This window comes from Centrocercus urophasianus, unplaced genomic scaffold, assembly GCF_019232065.1.
Source record: "Centrocercus urophasianus isolate 14NV4802_14NV808 unplaced genomic scaffold, USGS_Curo_1.0 seq_29, whole genome shotgun sequence".
In the NCBI taxonomy this organism is placed as follows: domain Eukaryota; kingdom Metazoa; phylum Chordata; class Aves; order Galliformes; family Phasianidae; genus Centrocercus; species Centrocercus urophasianus.
Genome location: NW_024884855.1, coordinates 7,147,951 through 7,165,218, shown reverse-complemented (window position 1 = coordinate 7,165,218; position 17,268 = coordinate 7,147,951). Strand labels below are relative to the sequence as shown.

The 17,268-nt window shown below is 47.9% G+C and overlaps 1 protein-coding gene across 1 annotated transcript in view; it reads right to left on the bottom strand.

The window, feature by feature from the left end:
- The window catches only part of PKD1 (polycystin 1, transient receptor potential channel interacting), an 85,727-nt gene that overhangs the window by 30,959 nt on the left and 37,500 nt on the right, over nt 1–17,268 (bottom strand). The window contains exons 5-15 of the mRNA XM_042827833.1: nt 16,259–16,927; nt 15,775–15,958; nt 11,858–12,072; nt 10,413–10,525; nt 10,204–10,330; nt 8,320–8,597; nt 7,056–7,805; nt 5,838–5,969; nt 4,661–4,836; nt 4,114–4,247; nt 180–3,802 (exon numbers count right to left, since the gene is read on the bottom strand). Coding sequence (XP_042683767.1) covers nt 180–3,802; nt 4,114–4,247; nt 4,661–4,836; nt 5,838–5,969; nt 7,056–7,805; nt 8,320–8,597; nt 10,204–10,330; nt 10,413–10,525; nt 11,858–12,072; nt 15,775–15,958; nt 16,259–16,927 — 6,401 coding nt within the window. The remainder of the gene's footprint in view (nt 1–179; nt 3,803–4,113; nt 4,248–4,660; nt 4,837–5,837; nt 5,970–7,055; nt 7,806–8,319; nt 8,598–10,203; nt 10,331–10,412; nt 10,526–11,857; nt 12,073–15,774; nt 15,959–16,258; nt 16,928–17,268) is intronic.

Genomic DNA, 17,268 nt, shown 5'->3' with positions numbered 1-17,268 from the left:
CTGAGCTGGGAATTGGGTAATATTTGCAACCCTTCTTCCCAAGCAGCTTTGTTAAAGATTCTCACAATAGCTCCCATTGACACTATTTCAACACAGATGCTAACACGTATATACTGAAGCTGACACACAGTCAGAACTCCCAAATGATCACCTCTGTGGCTGTGCAAAAATGCTCTTACCTTCGAGGAGAACGTACAAGACCACTGGTAAAACAACGGAGTCTGTTCACCATCATCCAAGTTTGGGTCATAGGATTTCTCCCCATCCAAGATTAAGTCTTGAGTGTTGGACCATACACGGTATGACCCCCCATCAATGATTGGGACCAGCTTACTCGGTATCATGGTCACATTGGCAAAGATGCTTTTGGACAGTGGAGTATCTCCAAAGGAGACAATGAAGACAAAGCAGTAGCTCCCAACTTCCAGGGCAAGCTTTGGTATAACAAGCTGCGGCCTGTTCACATCAACGTTTGGCAGATGGATCCTGCTGGAGTCATCCAGGTGCAGACAGCTGGGTGCTCGGTATATCTCCCATAGGTGCTCCGTCTGATACTTGATGCATCCCCGCAGGTCGAGCTGTGCCTCTAGGTAATTCCTCTGGGACCGCTTCATCACCACTTGAGGGGGCAAGGCCAGCTCCACCTCTGGCTCCTCACATTCCAGCACCTTGACGGTGACAGTGAGTTGGGCTACGAAGAAGCTGATGAGGTTGGTGGCATTCACCTCCACCAGGTAATCCCCAGGGCTCAGGTAAGAATAGTTGGCCACTGCAACCCTGGTCATTTGAGTGGAAGAGCCGTCCCCAAAGGTCCACAGGAACTCAACACCCCTGCCACTGGGCATCACTGATGCTTCAAACAGCGCTGTCCTATTGACAAAGGCGTTGGAGGCAGTGAGGGAGACTTGGAGTATTGGGTCTTGGACCTGGATGGTTCTGGTGATATTGATACCTCCCAGGTCATTGAAGGCCCTGAGGTGAATCTCAAGCAGCCCTGCAGCTTCTGGAGTGTAGGAAACACTCTCTCCTGCTGCAGTGACCACGGAGCGGCCCTGCTCCTTCCACAGGGAGAACTGCCAGGAGAACAACACCCGAGAGCCGCTCCCCACCTGGGCACTGAAGCTCTTCTCCATACCCGTGGGAATGCCTCGCTCACAGCAGTTTAGGAGCCTGATATCGCGGACGGCCTCCAGAACCGAGATGAGCACCTGGGCATGAGCAATACTGATTTGGTTTTGCACTGTCACTGTCACCAGATAGTCGCCACTCTTGGTGAACTCATGCGTGTACTTGGACCCATTGAGCACTACGGAATAGTCCCCACTTATGCTCACCAAGTAACTCACAGAGGTACCCGACGACATCCTGATCACAAAGGTGACCTGCTCACCTGGCTCTACCACCTTCTTGCTGGCAATAACTTCCAGTCCTTGAATCCTGTCAAGCACAGAGATATTCCTGCTGGCTACAGCCCAGCTGATGTCATTTGATGCATTTAGATAGACTGTGTAAAACCCTGCTGTGGGGAACATGACTGCCACGGACTGGCCTGTCAGTGTGCCATTCGGTACCTCCCAAAGCCACGTCACTTCAGTTCCCTTCTGCAGCTCTCCTTCAAAGACCACAGTGGAGCCTGATGAGACATACCTACAGTCCAGTTCTGCAGTCCCTATACTCAGTCCCTCTATGACCTCCTCTACATAGATACTAATTGTTGCGTTCGTTGAATCCAGCTTGTTTTCTGCTCCAATTACAACCTCCATAGTTCCAGGGCTTTGGAAGGAATGTATGATAAAGGATTCAGATGTAACAGGAGAGAAGCCATCCTCCAGGTACCAAATATACACGATACCAGTGCCGCTGGTTACGGTGGCACTAATGTTAACAGATGTATTAACAGCAACTGGGTTGGGGAAGGCATATGGCTTTAGAAGACCAAGGCTTTCAATGAATTCCAACGTCTTGTTGGCAGTTGCGCATCCCAGCATGTTAGTAGCTTTCAGATAGACAGTGTAGTTTCCGGCTTCTAAGACATTCAAGGAGAAGGTTTTCCCAGTGGATGTCTGCACAGCATTGCCATCTTTTTGGGCTATCCAGCTATAAGAAATGTTTGTTCCCTCTCTCACTACCGCATGCAGATGGAGTGTTTTGTTAGTTGGGAAATAGAGATCCTCCACCAGGTCACTGCTAACCACCTGCAGGCCTTCAATCTGCTCCAAGACGTAGACGTAGATACTGTCCTGCAATGAGCTGATCTCATTCTCTGCAGTCACAATGACATTGAATGTGCCCACGGAGCGGAAGGTGTAGGAAATTGTGGAGGAGCCTTGGATAGGAGTGCACCGGTCACAGAGGATCCAAGAGTAGCGGATGGCACTGCCAGCTGCAAGCGTGGCCACAAAACTCACTGAACCATTTAAAGGCACAATTGTCCTGCTGGCATTGATGGTAATCCCATGTAGCCGATGTTTCACTGTGACGTCCATCCTGGTTTCATTAGTGCTCACATCATTCTGGCCTGTCACACTAATAGTGTAATGGCCAGTATTGTTGTAGGAGTGGGTAGTGAACTGACCAGGCTGGGTAATGCCATCTCCAAAGTCCCAAAAGTAATTCACTTTGGTTCCATTCATGCTGGCAGAGAACAGGTAGATCTGGTTCAGCTCTAAAACCTTCGTCCCATTATATTCAATCTTTGCTACCCCAACTGGCTCCTGGACTTCCACAAACGCCGTGTCATTGTTGAAAGAGACATTGTTGGAGACGGTCACTGTAACCAGGAAGACCCCTGTGCTCTTGTAGTTGTAACTCACTTCAGTTCCACTCGACCTAGTGGACTCATTGTTGCCAAAATCCCAGCGATATCGGTACTGGTAGAGGGGCATAGCACTGACCTGAAAGCTGCACTCCTCACCAAGCCTCACAAACTGCTTGGAAGGGAGGAGTGTGACATTGACTATCTCTGGCTCCACACAGACACTGGTGAAATAATGAGCCTTGTTAAACCTGCTTGAGAGAGTCAGGGACAAGGGGAATGTCCCACTTCGTGTGAAGTTGTGCATCACTACAGGGTCCCCGCTGATCGTGACATTGGATGAGCCATCTCCAAAGGTCCAATCAAAGATGTATTCATTGGGATTCCCCGTCACGTATGCAGTGAGCTGCACATCTGGGTGCTCAAGAATGCAAGAAGTAGGGTCTATTTTGAGTACTTCCAGGACAAATATCCAAACAGGAACAGTTTGGGAGACAGAGTTCACAGGATTCACAGCTGTCACGTTCACAGTGCAGTTGATGTCCTTTGTGTACACGTGTTCCACCACTGGCACCTGACTCCTCAGCACCGTCCCATCCCCCATATCAAATATCCAGCTGATACTGTCTCCAGTCTGCACTGAAGCATTAAGGGTTACAGTTGCACCCACCTCTGCCACCTCATCTGCTGAAACATGGAGCCCAGTTATCTCTTCAAACACCTGGTAACACTCAACTGTCTCCACGCTGCTTATGGTGTTGTTTGCTGACACAGTGATATTGTATACCCCCCTGCTGGAGTAGCTGTATGTCACTGTAGACTGGCTCTCTGTCACCAGTGAGGACCCGTCCCCAAAGTCCCAGGTGTACAAGACACCATAGGGAGATGGCAGCGGAATGGCTCTGAAAGTGACCGAACGGTTTACAACTAAAACATCCTTCACTGTTTCTATTTGCACATCAACCAAATAACTGTGGACGCTAACTGGGGTCAAGCAGGTGAGGTTCTCAAACTGATTTGACACTTGAACCACCAGGATGTAATCACCTGCATGGGAAAAGAACAGAAAAAGAACAGTGATGAGAGCAGTGCTCTTGAAACAGCATTTTCAGTGCCGCAGCAGAATGGGAATGTGAGGGGCAGTTCCAGGGAGATGCTCTGTTCCTGCACCACGCACACCCTCTGCTTCCCTCCTCTGTTCCAGGACAAGCAGGAATCACCAGGCCATGCAATGTGGCAGTTTGCTCAGGAACAACGTAATGACTTCAAAGCTACTGTTTTATTTGAAGATGCCTTGTGACGTATTGAAACAAAAACATTTGAGTTCTTTCTTCCCTAAAGAACCAGCCTGAGCATACCTGGGTATTCATAGATGTGTGACACATTGTGCTCAATTATAACCTCGTGGACACTGGGATCAGGAACAAGGAAAGACTTGTTGTAGGGAGGTGTGAACTGGTATGTCTCCTGGATGCCATCTCCAAAATCCCACCTGGAGAAACATACAGACCACGTTGCACTACACCACAAAAGCCCCAGGCCTGAGTCTTTCAGGCATTAGGTGAGGGTTTTCAGAAAAAAACACAGCAAGTGTAACGCCAAATATCAAAGAAGTAGCTATGCCAATGCTGCAGAGCCATGGCTGTCAGAGGAGCACAGCACTGCTAAAAAGAAGAGATAGTGAATATTGAAGCAACACAGAAATCCTTTAAAAGAAAATTATTTCAGGCTTCAAGTACAGTTCCCAACCAGTGAGACTGAATCAGATTTCCAGGAACTACCTAGACAGCAGATGAAGAAACGGACATTTGAAACCAACTATCCCAGGGAGAAGAAATAACACAGGAAAGCTGGTAAGCCATGCACAGCAAGATCCTACGTTCAGGCAACTTGCAAAGGACTCACAGGAACATAGCATCCACAGCTGAATCAACCTGAACTCTTGCTGTAAACTCCACGGTGCTGTTCTGAGGGAGGACCGGTGGGATGCCCAACACAGTCAGGTTCTTCATCTTATTCATCATCTCCACTGTGACATTGTAGTTGACTGTAAAGTTACTGACGTGGTTGGAGGCGGTGAGCTGGGGAGGACAGTGGGACAAAGAACGCACTTGGAATCTCCTTGCCATGATGCCCTCTCCTCAGAGTGGGGCTTCACCGCGTGGAAGAGATCCCCCCAGGCAGGCAGCAGGTTAGGCCAGAGAAGAGTAGCCTGTGGGACAGGGAGGCAGAAGCAATAGCCTGAAAGGCTCTGGAAAGCAGCATAGACTGGAAGGTCACCTATCTGGCAAAGCCACCTCTTGCTAGACCCACACTTTTGATGCTATACTAGTCCAAGGAAGGACTTGTCAGCACAGTGCAGTACGCAGAAAATTAGTGCAAATGTGCCTTCGAAGCTAGGGCTGGTGTCTCTTCAGCCACTACTCACAAACATATTAAGCAGCCTTTAGCCAAACCAAGACTTTGCATGGCAGTACGTAGCAAGAACCAGAAAGGTGTTCTGGCCAGAGATAAACTCCTGTTCCACAGGAGACACTTTCCTCTGTCTAGACTTTTTGCTTTATCCTTCTTCTGGTGTTCCTGACTGCACTAGAAGAAAGTGGACAGGACAGACACCAGAAGAGCTCGTGGCAGAAGCTCTGTCTTGGCTATGAAGATCTTACATTTGAATTCTACCCCTGCATGGTTCAGCATGCGCATCTCCTGCTGTGGGGCTTACTGCCTCATGCTTACCGGGAAGGAATAAGGACAGATGTTCAGTGATCAGAAAGGAGAAGATGGAGAAAAAAAGGAGAAGGCAAAGGTAAGAAAGACGGAGAAGTCAGCAGGAAAGGAAGCCATAAGAAGAAACTTAGTATGTGCATTTGCAAGGAAGAGCAGATGAGCTTGTTAGGAGCACAGTGAAAATCTCCTCAACTCAACTGGAGCACATGGCATGGACCTGCACTACTGACAGCTCCTGACTGGGACAGGCTGTCTGCAGAAAGCTCTGCTGCCTTCTCTCCCTGCTCCTTTTCCTGCTTAGCTTGTGGGATGAAATGGAAACCCAGGATTAAAATGGTATTATGGTATTTCGGCTTACCGAAAGCTTGTACACAGCTGGGCTTTGGTAGATAACGTTGAAGACAACATTGTAAAAAGTGAAAGATGGTTTATCATCTACCGTCCATCGGAAAGTCACATCTGACCCGGCTTCCATCACAGGGACATAGCTCTGAAAGGCATGAGGACATTTTATACTAGTGCAAGGGAAAAGCATGCACACTGCTTCCCAGATCTCCAGATGGACTGGAGAAGGAGCAGAGCCAGACTGGGAGGCATCACACACCCATAAGACAGTGCTCTCAGAGCATGACACAGGTGCAGGATCACCTGTGGCTTTGCCACTGACAGAGCAATGCAGATCCCGACTCCATAAACCAAAAACAAAGCTGGGAGCAAAAGCTGTATTTCTTGCTCCCACATCCTAGTGCTCTGCTCTTCTGATCAGGTCTCTTTCTTGCTGGCTAGAAAACTTTCTGAAATCTTTGCAGAAATAGCTCAGCTTTACCTACACCTGCAAACTCAATCTCTGCCCCTAGTCCATAGATGCTGCCTGTCCCAAAAGCAAAAATAGTTGCCTTGCACCAAACAGTGCCTTACTCCTACAGTGCCTCCTGAGCAGGGAGTGTGAGACTTAACAGGAATTGCAGGCACAGAGTTCTGCCATAAGCAGCCAGAAACTGAACACAGTGCTTCACAGATAATGACGGGCAGTTTTTAAACAGGTTCTGAGGGCTTGGCTATAGTTCTGGGGATGAGGAATTTGAGGGGAAAAAAAGACCGAAGACATCAGAGCAAGTCCAAGCCCCTGATGGATGGATGAAACATGTCTCTAGCTTCCGTCAGCTGGTGTAAAGATTTAGTAGAGCAAATCAAAATGGCTAAAGGAATAAACTACCTTGACAAATCAAAACAAGGTAAGCACTGGCCTCTGATAAATGCATCAGTTTTCCAATCAAATCCCTGGGAAAATGAGAAGCCAGTATTGCCTTTGCCGGAAGCGCTGCCTTACCTCTGAGGGAATTAAAGTGAGCATACAGCTGAGCTGCTTCCCTGCCAGAGAGCATGAGTGGTTTCTGCCACATGCATGTACCAGAGCAGTGCTGACTGCATGGCTCACGAGCCAGCATTTAGCAGCAAGCAGTGCTACGCCCTGACCCCGTGTGGAACAGAGCCTTTGTCCTCCTCTTGAGTCAAACCCACACCACGAACGGTAAAGGCTAAAAATGACTGAGTAGAAGCACCAGTAACTACTCACCACTCTTGTATTTAGCAGCACTCTGCTCTCAGGGTCTGGGGTGGCCCTCAGCCCACGGATAGGCTGTTCCACTTTTATTGTGATGGTGATGTTCTGGGAGCTGATGGCATTCTCTGCAACAAGTATATGGGTACTTGACCCCTCCTTCAGGCCACTCAAGCTGACCATAGCAAACCAGGTGTCATTGTTCTCTCTGGCACAGTCCGATGTCAGCGGTGCAATAGTCAGTGGGCAGGCCCCTTCAAAGGGGAAGGTGTGGTTTTCTCCCAGCCAGCGTGCCGTTGCATTCATTCCTGAGGAGATTTTGACCACCAGGGTGATGTGGTCGGATGGTACATACACCTTGCCACCTTGAGGAACTGGGTGAACAACACGCAGACCTGAAACCTGGGAAGCAACCCAGAAATTGCACGACAGATTGGCACTGAAGATCCCATTGTCCACGCTGGCGCTGACTGTGTAAAGTCCTGGATGCGCTAGCCCTGCATTCTGGGGGTTGATTATTGGGACCAGCTGCTCCTTGGCATAGAGAACTCGGAGAGAGCAAACAGTGTTATGGATCCAGGTGGCACTGATGGAGCTGGCAGGGAAGCCAAGTGCCCAATCCGAAGAGTTTGTTCTAAAAAAATTGGTTCTGAAAGGGGATGTGGTACTTGGTTGGCACTGGAGGAATGAGCCCACGCCTGCATTGTGCTGGATACTCAAGACATCCATGGCCCTCACAAAAACATCATCTTTGCTGAATGTGACCTGCAGGGAGAGGAGACATTTTTGGTTTGCTGCATGAACTTCAGAGCACTCAGCACCTAACTCTTGCCTGGGCAAAGCTGGATCTACTGCCAAGAGGAAACTCACAGAAAAGCCACAGATCCAAACACTGCATGCAGAAGCAATTCACCATTCTGCTCTCCTTGGCCACTTTGAACCAAGTGTTCTAACATGGAAGACAGCTTTATGCTCTATCTCCACTTCTCAAGTGCAATGGGAATAGCCCAGAGCATCTGCACAGTCTTTTGCCTAACTGTACTATTGTTGTTACCACAGGGAGTTTGCAGCTTACAGAAAAGAAGACAGAAAGTGGTGGCACGAGCTCTGTGCCAGGCCTGCTAAGTATTCCTGCTAAGTATTCCCTGGGTAAGCCATTTCATCTGAATGGACTTCAGCTTCTCCATCTGCAGATTGGGATAAATTCTTAATTTGCCCAAAGCATTCAGAGAAAACTGCCCCACCTACTCACTAGTTACAGCAGCTAATAAAGACTGACCAGATAAGGGGAAGAAGGGCCAGCTGGTATTGTAAAGAGAAATTCCTTGATGAGTTCGTAGCTGAGCTGGCTGCCATTGTGCTGAGGGGATGCAGGGATAGGGCTGCTGGCAAAAGAACTGTTGATACATTCTGTCGCGTTGCAGCAGTTGTTTGCTGATGAGCACAAATTAGTCAAATGACACCACTGGAAGCCAGAAGGACATTCAACTAGAGTATAGTTTCCATCGTCCTGTGAAGTAGGAAATGGTTCTGTAGCATTTTGTCCCTTCTGGTACTCTGGAAGAGGTGAAGAGAAAGCAAAGATTACCATTTTAACAGGCAATACTTACAGTGCAATTCTATTCAGCTCCAAATTCACCATATTCTTCTCCCTGTGACTGATGATGACTTCATCATCAATGCTGCAACTGCAATGCATCATGGTGCTATGCAAGTCAGAAGAGTCCAATTTTACTGGAAAATTTCACAAAGGCACAGAGTTTGTTAAAAACAAAGTTAGTCTCTTTTCCAGGGAGAATGCGCCAATTTGCAATCTAAGAGAGATCTGTGTTCAAGTGAAAGCTAGTCCAAGCAAAAGCAGAGCTGGCTTTGACATTGAAAACACATTAAGTAACTTTTCTTAAATTACTGTTTCCATGTTAAAGTATCAGTGTCAAAAAATACCCTTTTGTAACCAGCCAACTATATGGCTATAGCAAAAAATCTGCAGCAAAATTAATTGTTGCCAAAACTGTGAGTATTGAGCTGTTGTACAAGGAATACAAGGCTTATTAGATCATCTCATCCATCAGGAACAAATGGCTCAAGAAAATATTCTTCCTCATTAACCTGTGGGGCCAGATGGACCAGAACACATTCCCTTTAGACGTATTATGTCCTCCCAAACCATAGAAATATAGCTCAGAAGGTTAATTTCCTTCTACACACATTTCAAACACTCTCATTATTCTTGATGCGTGGAGACAGGTAACATTGCCATAAGGAACTACTTGGGATCTTTGTGGGAAAGAAGTATCATTCTTAAGTTGCAGGTGCTGGTCAGCTTAAACTAAACAGAGAAACACAAGGTCCTGTATTTCTATAGCTATCACCTCTGCATTTGATGTCTGATTCAAACATTCTGCTTTAAGTCAGAGCTGGTGGACAAACGCGCCTGAACCTGTTGTCACACAAAGGCCCAGGAGAGCAGGAGAAGCTGATTAGTGATAGCCATGAGGAAAACTGGATATAACCCAGAGCTTCTGAAGAAGAAAAGTGTTCCTCTGTTTTAAGATTTCGGTCACAGAAGCAATGGGAGAGGAGACACTTCCAGCAATGCACTCAGCTAGCAGCCAAGGGGAATTTGTCCCTCTGTACCAACACTGTCACAGATGCAGGTCACAAATCTGCAATCCCCACTGTTAACCCACCTAGACTAACCAGACTACCATAACTGACGAAGAGTCATTATTTAGTTGCATACTGGTCATGAAACCATCAGCCATTCACAGGTCATTCCTTTTCTAGGACCACCTCTCCATCCAGAAACCTCTTCTTCAGCTGTGCTGGTTGGCTGCAACAGAACAGCTTTGATCTCTGGCTTTGTTCCACGCAATTGTGGCTCTGTCCCTTTCTAAACTGTCAGGTTGATGTAAAGTTCATCCACTCAGCTTCTCCCCCTGTTCAGTTCTCCAGGACACCTACTTCTAAAAAGCAATCTCAGGCTGTTCAGCTACACCCACAGATTCTGCACTTGAGACTCTTCAAAACACAGAATCAAATCTCTAATCCTTTAGGGCTTCAACGTTTCTGCTTAAAGACAGAGCCACACACATTCAGATTGACATGGCCCTCAGAGCTCCTGCTCTAACGATACCAAAAGCATTAAGAAGAGATGCCTCACCTTTTCCATCCACTGGTCTATGCACCTGAAACCTCATTTGAACGGGCTGATGCAGCTCCTGTGTCACAAACTCCAGGGCAGACAAATATCCATCGTGCCTGAATGCCAGCTCAGGGAACACCATCACCTGCAAAGTAAAGCAAAGCTCTCACCTATCTGCATCTTCCTGGACTCTCCTTGCAGCAGTAGGATGAGCAAATCCTGCTTACCTCCACAGCTTGCAGTGGAGATGACAGCGTATCTTCCATCATGTTTTTTGCAGCCACGTGTGTGTCAAACACAGGGTCTCCCACAAAGAAGTTTTCAGCATTTAAGAGAACTCCTGTTTGCAAAGGAAGTATTTGAAGAAAGCCCATGAGACTCACTAGGGCCTGAAGCTATCCTCCCCATGATGCTCATGTTTGTTCATTCCACACAACAGAACTAAAGCAGGGCTTGGTCCACTCAAAAACCTGTAACTAGAACTTTAATAGAGAAGCAATTGCTGTCATGCTGCAAATACCATCTTCTTACAGGTATAAGCAGCAACTTTAACTACTAGGAGCAATGCCAACACCCCATAATTTGCTTTCAATGCACTCCCCATATCCCCTGTCCCCCTGGACCTCATGGGAAATGTGGCCAGGGCCAGCTGGTTTCCATCACTGGCAAACAGCTCTGGTTCCATCACAGTCAGGTCAGGTTCTGGGGACTGAGCACAACCAGCTGATGCTGTTCCTCACACCAGGGCCAGTGGGCTGTCTTCCCAGATCTGACTTTTCCTTCTTACCTAAATCACACCCTGTATTCACTGTCCTTCCCACTTCTCCTTACTCATGACATCCCCCTGCTGCATTAGTTTTTTGGAAGGTGGGAATGTATTTTCCATACACCTTGCTGTACTGGGGAAGTGGCTGCCCAAGATGCAGGAACTGACTTTTCTCCTAACAGCCTCCCTGAAACAGGGTCCTTCTCAAAGCAGTGCAACAGACCACCACTTGCACCATCTGTCTCTGGAAACAGCCCTTATACCAAATTGCACAGGGCCAGATGAGGAAAGTAGGTTGATGTTGACCAAGAGGTTAACAGATGCTGATATATCTCTTTCGGCCTTAATTTAGAGGACCAAAACTGACCCTTTGTTTTAAACCCAACTTCTATTCTTAACTTCTAATTCTTCCAATTCTATTCTTAGCTTCTAATTTTCCATTATTCTGTATCTCCCAAACCAGATTTGGGATGCTGTATACATCTGCACACCATATTATACACCACTTAAAAGCACACATAATAATCTTCGAGGCCCTATAGTCTCTTAAATCACAATACCCCAACAATCCACAGATTGCAAGATACCACAGAAAGACAGCAGAAGACATCATGGCAGGACGGCAGCTCGGACCTATGCAGCAGCATAGACTCCTCAAATAACAGAGAGACGCTCTTTCCAAAGCTCTGCATCAAAGCTTCACTCCTTTCTCCACTTACACTGATAGCAAAGATTGAGGTGGGCCAAATTCTTCACAATGGGAATATTGCTGTTGCTGCTGGTCCCACTCGACTGGGGCAATGGTTTGGACAAGCATCGCCTCACAGCCCTATTTTTCCATGGCACATGCTAACAGACCTGCCTGCCCACGATGCCAGCTGAGAGCAGGAGAGAAGCAGAGCCCACCTTTTGGCTTGTACTCGCACACATAGCTGTGCTTGGCCATGCACAGGTCTGTGTTACACTGGCCTGTTGGGCCCATCCGGACACAGTGATCAGCATTTGATGGATGGGGTTCTCCTGGAAGCCAGTTCTGACAGCTCTCTATATTAAATCCTTCGCCTCTTTTCTGTGCTTCAGTGCTTGCAAAATCATTGAATCCAATCCAGACATCAAGGCTCCTTCAAAAAAAAAAAAAAAAAAAAAAAAAAAAGAAGAAGAAGAAAAAGAAATAAAAAAAGGGGGTGGATTTCAGGAAATCACGAGTATTAGAAAGATCTGGGACAGATGCCATCTATGGTTCTCTATGAAAATAATAATCTTAACAACAGCTCCATCCGGGTGTCACAGGCTGCATTTAAAGGAGTCTTTTAGTTACTAAAAGATTTCAGAATAAATTTTGCCACCAGATGGTACACCGTCCTCCTTTCTACAAACTGACCTCTGATCTACAGGTACAGAAAGCCAACTGCCCTCTGATGTACTGAGGAGAGAGCTGCACCAAAAGGATCTGGATAGAGCCGTCAATGCCAACAGTACAATATGCTACAGTGAAACAGAGCTGGGAAGGAGAAAGAGCTCGTGGGGATCACTGTGCAGCTGATTCAGACCCTTGGAAATCTCTGCTCTTGGTCTTCAGGTTGAGTCACTCCATTCCCAAAGTGCAGGTTGCTCACTCAGGTTACAAGATGATCCAAGGCTCCATCAGCACCACAGAACTCATGACAAACTCGTAAGCACTGATTCATCTCAGCCACAACTGGGACAGCACAAAGTATCAGAGGAGGCTACTGGAACGTGAGAACTGGATGTAAGAGTCATGAGGTTTTGTCTGAGAACTTCCCAGGACTCCTTCCAGTAGCACACATCTGCTTCCTCAGGCTAGAGTAGCTTCTCTCAAGGAACACGATGTTTGTTTGCCCTTATCAAGTCACAGCCTGGTTTCCCCACTCATAAGGATGGGGACTGGAAGGGCTGACAGCAGTTTTCCATAGCTGAGCAAACACAGCACAACACAGATGAGTGGGTTTATCTGCAAATTAAGAAGCATCAGCAGGTTAACTTGAACCTCAGGCCCCCTGTTAGAAGAGTAGTTTGTTAAAATAGCCTGCCTGCATTAGAGTTTAAATGACCTTCACAGATACTTTTAAGCCCGTTTTGTTGTGAGGAACGTTATGATTCTAATCAACTGTCTGAAGAAACCTGCATCTTTCAGAAAGCTTTTGTTTCGTTTTCTGGAGACCTGTGGAATTGGCCATTGGCTGATTCTCCACTGCAAGTGGAACTAATACCTGGGCAGGATTAAACCTCAGACAGTGCCAGTTATAGGAGCTTCTGCTCAACTTGAGGGACCTTCGATGCAGACATTGGGAGATAATAAACTGCTCAATCACTTCTGAAAGCAGAAATGCAGCAGGGGGCAAGCAGCAGTGGCCAAAACTCTGCAGGGAAAAGAACTCCATATACAAGAGAAACTGCCAGGACCATTTTAGGAAAATGACATGTCCCTTCCACAGTTGGAAACTGGCTGAAACCCAGCAGAGATTCTGGTGGAAAGTGCTGAGTGGTCTTTCATAGCCACAAACAGCCTGGACAACTGTTTCTAATCGCACCCAGCAGAAAGTGAGGCATTTGTTCCACATTAACTTCTGGGGGGAACAGCCTCAGCATGCAACCTTCAGAACCCCCCTGCTTCTTCCCCACAGTCCCTCCTGCATGCTTCAGCCCATTCCACATTGCTGTGCCCCTCTGCTCCGATGCACGCATAGCCTGGTACAGCTGCTCTGGAAGGAGCACACAAGGGAGACAACTGGTGTCTCTACCACTAGGCTCATGCCAGATGAAATGATTAATGAGGTCATGCTGAAAAACGACAACAAAAATAGCTGTTCTGTGAATCAGTAGTTTTCATTGCAAATAAGATTAAAAAATAAATAACTGCTGTGCTCTGCTCCCGAACCACTGGCAGAGGATTAGGGAGAATGGCCTAGGAAACCGCCTGCTTGCTGCCATCAGTAAAACCCAATAGAGTTTTTCCTTTTCTAATTCCAGCTATGATCTAAGTGCAAGTAAACAAAAAAAAAAAAAAAGGAAAAGGCTGTCTGGATTGCTTCCCATCCTTGCCCCATGGGCTGGCACATTACCTAGCAGAGAGGAACAAGGGGGCTCAATGGAGAGTGCAACACCCTTCTTTGAAGGAAAGTGTGGGTGTTCCTCTAAGGAAGGAACGAGCTGCCTCCCTTGGGGAAGCAGGATGAGAACAAAGTCTGAGGAGGCCTGAAAGGGGAGAGGGGTTCTCTGCACACCGAGAGGAAAATGGGGTCCCATGAGGGGTGTGGACCTGGAGCACTCTGCTCCTGGAGGAGGAGACGGGATCATTTCAGCATGTACTGCTCCTGGGGAAGTCACCAAGCAATAGGAGCAAAGGAGAAAAGAGAGCGGTCCTTGCGGTGTGTGCTCTAATGGGAAACAGACTTCTGCTTCTGCCATTTTCCCACAAGAAACTATGGATTCTTCATGTTCCAAAAACCCGCGGCTTTCTTGATTTGTCTTTTATCACCAGGGAAATCGCATCCTGGAACTGTCTCATTCATGTTTATCTGAATGGATTAATAAAATAAATAGATGAAATAAAGGGGACTGAGAAAGAGAACAACGTGGGGCAGCAGCTGGGAAACAGCTTGGGCGGCTCGTTCTCTTCTGAGGTCTCATGATTTCCTAGTGCTGCAGTCCATCAAAAACCTTGCACGCAACGCCTGATAAATCAGCGTACCGAGTGGCCAGGACAGACTTCTCTTCTCCAAAGCAGGGATCACATTTGTGATCTCAGCACTGAGCTCAGTGCAAAGGGAACAAGGCAAGGACACACTCTTGGCAAGAAGGGCTGTCAGTTCTCAAGCAGGCCCATCCAAAGACAATATCACAGCAGCTACTCCTTTCACGAGTAATTCCTGGGTCACATTTATTATGTGGCCATCTCCAACCTCTGCACCTGAGAGCGCTGACAAAACCTTGCCAGGCCCTACTAGCTTTCCTGCTCATTTTCTCCACATGCTGGTTGGTTGCATAAAGGGCACTTGGAGAAGCCCATATAACCAAAAGCCGACACTTCTCTGCTGTCTATTTATTAGAGTCCGAGTCCTGATGTGTAACAGATGTTTCTGGGGCCAGAGAGGAGCACTGCTCCTTCTCAGGATGCAAAAGGAGAGGGGAAGTGGTCTGGGCTTCAGTCAGCAATCGTGTGTCCAGGAGGATGTGAGATTCCCAGGCAGGATTACAGTACTGGCTTGTGCTTGGCAAGAGCAGCTGCTAGTCCCATACCATGTCACAGTGTCCCACACCAGATGATCCAGCTGTGACTTTGCTGACCATGAGAGCTCGTTGTAAGGTCACTTTCCAGCCCTGCCAGGCAGCCAAGCACCCTGAGGACACCAGCACCTGTCTCTCTACTATTCAGGCTAAGTCTGCAGATTGTGCTGGACCCTGGGTGGAATGTCTGCTCAGCTCAGCCCTGCCTGCTCCTGACCCTGCACTGAGCCTGATCAGAGGCACCCACAGGTACTAACACAGACTGCCAGGTGCTCACCAGCAGCAATCCCACAGACACCGGTTCTGACCTCCTGTCTTTCTCCCCTTTCCTCTTCTTTCCTCCACAGCCTCTAAGCAAAGGAGTTAAGCACAGCAAGGGCTCTAATCTGCCTATTCCTCCTCTTCGTTCACAGCCTTGCCCTGTGCTGTACCACACTCAGCTTGGACCCACATCTCCTTCCAGCCTGACTGCAGATGGCTGCCTGCTGCTGGGCTCTTCCTTCTCTAGGTTCAAATCCAGAAGCAGGTAAATCTTAACTCTCACTCAAATCTTAACCCTCACTCTCCTCACTTACCTGATAACGTGAGTGACCAGGAAGCTCTGGATCTCGGGACTGCTCACAAAAGCCAGCTCTCCATTGCCATACTCCTGGCAGTGCTGCTGGGCCTCCAGCCATTCAGCCTTCTCCACCACCAGCTGATAGCAGTGATTGTTGGCCGGGAAGACAATGCCATCATGGGGACACATAGGGTGAACTGCTGCATGAGGTAGAAGAACAAAGGCATGATGCTCTTCCTATGGGCCCAGACATTTCAGTCTGGAAAGCAAGACGCCTGTCCTGTCCTTGATGCCACTAAATCCCATTCAATGCTGAACTGTACTATTGACACAGCAAAGCACTGCTTGGTCAGCACAGGCAAAGCACAGGGGTGAAAGGAATGGCCAAAGGAGTCATCCCTTCCTCCTCACCAGGAAGAAACAGAGAGGGTAGCCCTAGGACCCAGAGCCACCCCCTCCCTTGCCCAGCACCCACTGGCCTCCTAGACAACTGTGCTTACCTCTACCAGGCTCTCCAGACTCTGCTGTGATTCCATATAGCACTGTGAGGCCAGTGCCACCTCTGTTGCGGATCCTTATGTCCAGACTCTCGTTTGTCTTGATCAAGGAAGGGCACTGCAGTTCTAGCTGTTGGGGTGAAGCCACCACTTCAATTTCTGCCTGCACATACAAGACTTTGGTGCCCACAAAGAGGGTGGCAGTGACATTGTATTGCCCAGGTAAGGCATACGTGTGGACAGCTACATTTCCAGTGGTGTTGAGAACCTCTGTTTGGTCCCCAAATTCCCACATTAAAGTGCTGACAGCAATTGGAATACTGACATTGAAAAGCACAGCCTGGTGTAGGCTATACCGGGGCTTGAGTCCTACGAAAGACACAGACAGCTGTGCCTGGAAGGGAAAGTGGATGAGGGATGGGTCACCGCAGGCCTGCCCAGATGAATGCTCAGTGCAAAACAGCAAACAACTGGAAGAAGAGTTTGGTTCGTGGGCAGTACCACACAGACACTGCCCATGGGGGCTGAAACCTCCATATTCCTGGTCTTCAGCATAACAGAGGGCACTGCAGGTCTCCTCAGTGAGGTTCCCAGGGTGAGAAGATGTGAAGAGGATGACAAGTTCAGCCTCACCCGTGTGGTTGCTTGTCAGACATGTAACATATTGAGCTCCTGGAGGAGAGAATAGAAAATTCTTTTGCAAGCTGACACTGAAGCCATGGCTTTGATGAAACCCTGCAAAGGGACACCACCCAGGACACACCACAGGACATGCAGCTGCTTTGAGCTACCCTAAAAGGAGCCCAAAAGAGCCCAAAGGTTGTACCAAGGCTTGGGCTGGTGCAGCATATTTCACTTCCAGTAACAAACTGGAAGGTCAATGCTGCACAGTCTGCAACTGAGTGGCGCAGAAGGACGCATGTATATAATGTGTACAGATGTACAGAAACAATGTGTGCCTGGCTGCAGGGAACACAAAGTGCACGCATGCATGGACACACAGGCATGCACAA